The sequence below is a fragment of the Priapulus caudatus genome, unplaced genomic scaffold (assembly GCF_000485595.1).
Source record: "Priapulus caudatus unplaced genomic scaffold, Priapulus_caudatus-5.0.1 Scaffold466, whole genome shotgun sequence".
NCBI classification, from domain to species: Eukaryota; Metazoa; Priapulida; class Priapulimorpha; order Priapulimorphida; family Priapulidae; genus Priapulus; species Priapulus caudatus.
Window position 1 is genome coordinate 152091 of NW_014577527.1, and position 6437 is coordinate 158527.

Sequence of the window (6437 nt, forward strand, 5' to 3'; positions counted from 1 at the left end):
GTCGCCTATTTTACATCACAGATGTTAATTCTCGCAGGCAATTCTTGGTCGATACTGGCGCTGCAGTGAGCGTTTTTCCGCCTTCTAAGCAAGAGAGGGGGAATGTTTGCGCGCTTAACTTGCAAGCTGCGAATGGGACACCCATTCCTACATACGGCCAACGCTCTTTGACCCTGGATTTAGGCCTGCGTCGAACATGCCGCTGGATTTTCACCATCGCGAATGTCCCTACACCGATCATAGGCGCGGATTTCTTGCACCATTTTCATTTCTTGGTCGATGTCAACAAACCGCTGACCAGCTTGTCAGTCATTGGTACGCCGTCCGATTGTCCCGCCGTCAGCCAGGTCTACAGAGACCGAGATTCCGACAACACGTTTCAGCACATACTCATGCGCGAATTCGTGAATATAACCAGTCCGGTATATCATTCCGACGACGTAAGGCACGATGTAACACATCACATCGAAACAAACGGAGCCACTTTTGCAGCACGTCCGCGCAGGTTAGCTGGGGACAAACTTCAAATCGCACGCGACGAATTTAACCATATGCTGGATCTGGGCATTATTCGGCCGTCTAACAGTAAGTATGCAAGTGTACCAATTTCCAAACTTTTTTCACAATTTGAATGATTTAGATGATATTCTTACCTAACTGACTGTACTATAACGCCAATTTGGCTATAACTTAATCGTCAGGGAATGCTGCTACTGTATTATACTGGACAGCAGTTTGTACGTGCTAATCACAATATTCTATGTTTCCTTAGAGAGAACACCGCTAGAACCTCTGCCAAGCACTAGCAGAGTCGCTAGCAAAGTTAAAGTTTGTCATAATTAGGTTAGGGTTAGGGTTAGGGTGTGCCTAGCCTCGGAGAATGCTGCGGCAACCAGAATTGACCATGCAGCTCTAGCAGCTCTTGGGCTGGGTATGTAGCCACTACCCTATGAAGAAATCATTAAGGGATGATATGAAAAACTTTCTGGGTTCATCATCTTTTTTTTGTATTTGTAACTCCCTGTATTCTACGTCAATACTCAATATTTTATATAGGTATACCCCTGTCTGAGAGACAAGGAATGAGGCGGCAGCGAACGGCATTCCCCTTGGACATGTCAAGCCAGGGTCTGGGAGAGAAAGTCCTGGAACTTTTTCCAAGAGTAATTACTTTCAAACTGGCCCGTAGAACAACGAGAAGACAACTGGAGCTTTTGCCGATCGATATTGTGCCGGCCCAGTTCAAGGTGTTGCTAAAAAGGTCAGCGCTGTATGTGCTGCCCATACGTCTCAACCCACAACCGGTATGTACACTATCATTGTTTCTGTTTTCCACTTTTACGGTGAACTTATAACATCTCTGCCACTATGAAGACACGTAAGGCCTTAAGCAGGGTTCTCAGCTCTGCTTATTTCATACATGCCATGTTACATAAACATTAGCAACTAGTCTTGCCATAACCGCGCTCTGCCCGGGTTAAAAGCCCCCCCCCCCAACAGCTTAGTCACCCTATCTGCCTTACTCCCTGCCCCCCTCGTTCCTCCTCCTAATTGTATAATAGAAGACTGCCAGTATGAAACTTAAGAAGTACCAGTATGAATTACTTTTAAGAAATAAATTCTCCTCCCGTCGCTCCCTCCTCTCGTCCTTCCCTCCTCCCGTCGCACCCTATTACGTAATAGGGAACAGCAGCGTACTATCCACCAGGGCGGCAGCACTGTTTTATGAGAGTACTCCTTGTTTACTTCTTTGTTCAGTATTTCACTATCAATTGAGTATTTTTACAGTGGAAAATGCCTCTATACTGTGCTTGTGCCACTCTGCAACAGTAGAAAGGGTGTCACACCTTTCCTAAGGATCCAGACCTTAAATTGAAGTGGCAGGTTGCCATTAAACGTCTGAACCAGGTGGCACGACCAAAACTTAGGGAACAGGAAAGTTGGGCTGCTATTTGTACAAAAATTTTACATCGGATCGTACAGGACCGCAGGATATATAGGGAGTCAATTAATTTTATAAATATAATTATTAATAAGTAAATATATTATTACTACAGATAAGCCAATACTAATGCTAATACTAATTCATGGCCTAGCCTACAAATGTGGATCTCCTGCGACGTAATACAGATGGACTAGTCACTAGGACAGGCCTTGCTAATGTGTGTGAGACACTTCTGCTTGGTTAGTAATGAATTATTTGTATGTCACTGACGACAATGCATGCATACACCATACATAAAAATGCACAATCAGTGACTATTTAACCTTTTTCCCCATGTACGGGTAGGTCACATACATGACCTACTTATTTACTTTCTTACTGTTCCATAATAGCATATTATTTTGTTGTATTTTTCAGGTGAAAGGAAACTACTGAAGAAAGATGCTGTTCCAACATATTCCAGTTCAAGACGCCATCATCAATGTCACAATCGACTGATCGTCGCAAGGAGAGGGTACTCAAACGCCGTAGACTGTTTGACATGAATATTTGAAATGTCGGAGATGAGGTAAAATATCTACAAATGAGAATGATGGAGTCCGATCCACTTGGGAGACTATAGAGGAAGAACGCTTGCAAGTCAGCATGTCAGTGTGACTTATAAGCGACAGCATACACGTATGTCAGTGAAGAAATTTGATAACAACCCAGATGCCATAAACTTTTATACAGGTTTCGATGATTATGAACATTTTAAATTTGTGTTTAATGTGTTGGGACCAGCAGTGGATCACTTAAATTCCTGTAACGACTGTAAATTAGAGCCTGTAGATCAGTTTTTTGTCACACTGATTAAATTAGATTAGCAAAGAGGACCTCGAGTCTCATTTATGTTTAATATTTAGGCACGTACTGTTGGGTCGATATTCAATACATGGGTAAAAATTTATTACTAATCAATTCAAGGAGATCGACATCTGGCCATCGACAAGGAAAATGTTCTCCAGTACATGCCCAAAAATTTTGGAAGACAGTTTATGTCGCGAGAGTCATACTAGACGCCACCGAGGTACCTATTATGAAACCCCTCAAAATGTTACGTCCCAGTCGGCAACATTCTCGACTTATAAAAACAAAAATACGCTAAAAACCATGATTGGAATTACCCCACAAAAGGCTCGTGTCTATATTAGTGACAGTTATGGTGGAAGCTCATCTGATCGACAAATCATTGAAAGATCCCCCTTAGTTACAGAAAAGGGTAAATATTTTGAAGGAGGCGATTCCATTATGTCTGACAGGGGAATAGAATCCAGGATATGTTTGACACATTTAATATCAAGTAAACACACCACATATGCTTGAGGGGAAAAGCCAGTTGAACCCTGAAGACGTTATATTTGACCGTAGAGTTGCATCAAAGAGAATCCATGTTGAGAGAGTCATTGGCCTGGCGAAAACTTACAAAATATTAGTTTGTCCATTAAATCAAAGCAAGAAACAAATGGGGTCATTTATTATATATGTATGCTTTTATTAGCTAATTTCAGGAGGAGTAGTTGATAAACAGGCTTGAATTGTACACAGTGAATCTTCTTACATACTATTAGCTACACATTTTATGAAATCATTATTATAAAATTGCTCTAATTTTGGCAATAGTAACTTTGCACAGAATTCTTTGTCATATGGTATTTTTTGAACATGTAGATCTTTAAACGTATACACAACGAAGTAACACATTTGTCGTTTAGCAATATGTAACTGCCCCTGTATTTGATAATAATAATTATGATTGTTACGTATATTATTGAGTCGTCATCTTCTCTCTTTAAAAGGAAAAGTTTTTACCGGGAACAATTTTCTCATCTCGCCACTATATGGGCACTTCACTTCAACTATGTATCAGTATCGATAATTCCGTCCGGTGACGCTGCCAAATATGGCCTTTTCAACTGAAATAAATAGGCCCGCATCCATGACCAAAACATTATATTTCATTTTGAAATTTTGATATCGCCTTTTCTTCATGTTGTTGCCCATGAATAATGGGTGCAGTGTTCAATGGAATGGATTAATGATTGACATAGCCAATTTCTGCATATCTTTTTTTTCTGTTGATTACAAATTTCCCCAAATCTGGGAAGCAGTTAATCGCCAAGCCCTTTCAGTGTGCCATTGCTTGCAGTCACTCTGGCATCTAGTCGCCTTTTCAATATTTTCAGCCTCTATGTCTGTGACCTGCAAGTATAAAAGTTATAAATATTATATTTAGATTTCCAGACAAGTTATCAGTTTAAAAAGTTCTACACAGGTTAACAGCATTTTAAAAGTATATATACATGTACAGAATAATTCTGTCACCATAAAAGTATAATTAATATTTAGATTTCTAGACAAGTTACAAGTAGCCTAAGTGCAGTTATAAAAGTTATTATACATGTCTTGTCTAAAAAAAAGTACACAATTTACCAGCATTTTAAAAGTACATGTACAGAATAATTCTCTCACCTTCAAAGCCTTTTCTACCCAGTAATGGGTAAAGGGTTTGTTCAAATAGCTGTGGTCAAGGACTGCACTCTGTAAGTCTGCTTTATCATACATGTATCGCATCGATACATCTTTATTGTGTAGTGCACAATAATTTAGACTTTTGATCTCACAGAGTCATTGTATCCGACAGTATTTCTGTATTGTATGGTCTAGGATCATCCAGGTAGTATCCACTTTCTTCTGGAAGATTCTGTGCTTTAATGGGAGAACCTGAAATTAAAAAAAAGATTTTTTACAGTTGTTGTTTAGCATATTAACCAGAGTGTTAAAAAAACTTCTCAAATAATTACATTTAGTTTAATTTTCATGAAATTCCTACCTTGATAGTTTTTCCTAGGCTTATGGAATGTTTGCAGATCCTCGGTACAGCTTTTTCCAATCATGAGATCACCAGACTCAGAAAACTTTTCTAAAACCAGAAGGACTGCAGCAACATGTTTACAGGTCCCATGAGGTCCTCTTCCCGCAGGGCATTCACAGTGCGAGTTTATGACATCACCAGTCTGACCAGCAATTTTTATCTTGTAGTTATAAGCAACCTAGAAATAAATGCCATATTTAATTTAGGTTTTTAAAAACATTAATTATTTAAAACAACATGTATTAATTATTTATAAACAACCTATAATCTAAATTTAGGTTAGATTCTTTAATAATTAATTTGACAACCTATAAATAATTTATTTATACTATTTACGAAGCTAAAAATTATAATGTTTATACCTTCTTTTTCATTGCGGCTCCAACAATACCAGTCAGGAATATATCTTTTCTGGTAATATTTATGCTACAGGCATCTACTCTCCTCGATTCTAATAATAATTGTCCCTTCTCGATGGACTTCAGGTCTCCGGTTATTTGTTTATCAGAAGCCTGTCTATATTTAAAATAGCCAAGTATTTGACCCCTAGTTATTTTTGGTAATACAACTTTATGCTCCATAACAAGTTGTTTAAATCCTGCAGTGGGCCATTCTGTGATCTCTGGGGGAGGAAGAATGGTCTCAACGTTCTCAAAATTTCGATTTCTGTCATATGCTTCTAGTCTGAAAATAGGAAAATTTATATTAGCCTGTAAACAAATTTCATAACAAAATCAGCTGATTTTAGACAAGACAGGATTCATAGACTAGGAAGTGCTGCCACCTAATATAGCTTTTAAAACTAAAATATTGATTCACTAGCCTATACCAGGTCCAAACCAGGTCAAGTGAAAGATGGGGCATTGTCACTTTTTCTGCATTATTCACGTTGAATGCAGATATCAGACAATGGAATAAAAGACATAATGGGACTTATATTAGCTCAAAATAATCATTAAGTTATTCACCTTTCTATGAGATTTTCCTTTCTTCCGCGTGTGCTAGCATTTCTCAGTGTTAACTCTTCTTTGATCTTATTTACTGTCCATTTACTATAGTCAGCCATTGTGATTAGTAGTTCCTATAAACCACGCGCGCCACCTGTGAAGTGATGACGTCACTGCTGTTCCCTATTGGAGTAATTTTATTAGAGATGTATGATTGTCGAATAAGTTCAGCAGATCATCGTTATCTAACCTTTGGAAAGGTAGTATATTTTCAAGACAAATATTGCAATGGAAAGTGTCATTAGTAGCTGATAATCTGTTAAATTCGGAGTGTGTTAGTTGAGTACATTTCAAGTGGCACCAATTCAGGCAGATGTTACATAGGATAGAATTCTGGTTAGATTTACATGCCTTACAGCAAACAACACATGGAAAGCATGTCATTGAGTTAGTCTGAGACAACACTTGGGCTGTGGTAATATTTTAATTGCGGATTTGGGCGTGCGTGTAGCCTATTTTGGTCAGGTCACTGATAGACTTTATGTTTATTGCCTCAGAGGTGTCATTTTTTTTCATGAAGATTTGGCCATGACGTGTCCATGCATATTTGTATTTTATAGCGAGCTTGCAT

General features: G+C 38.5%; 1 protein-coding gene across 1 annotated transcript; it reads right to left on the minus strand.

Annotated features, from left to right (window-relative positions):
• Window positions 1–3455: 3455 nt before the first annotated feature.
• On the minus strand, window positions 3456–5996 carry LOC106810716. The gene is made up of 5 exons (XM_014814150.1): window positions 5828–5996; window positions 5222–5543; window positions 4818–5037; window positions 4457–4708; window positions 3456–4186 (listed from the first exon to the last, which is right to left on the minus strand). Exons 1-4 carry the CDS (start codon window positions 5923–5925, stop codon window positions 4605–4607), a joined length of 744 nt encoding a protein of 247 aa, XP_014669636.1. The 5' UTR covers window positions 5926–5996; the 3' UTR covers window positions 3456–4186; window positions 4457–4604.
• Window positions 5997–6437: the final 441 nt, after the last annotated feature.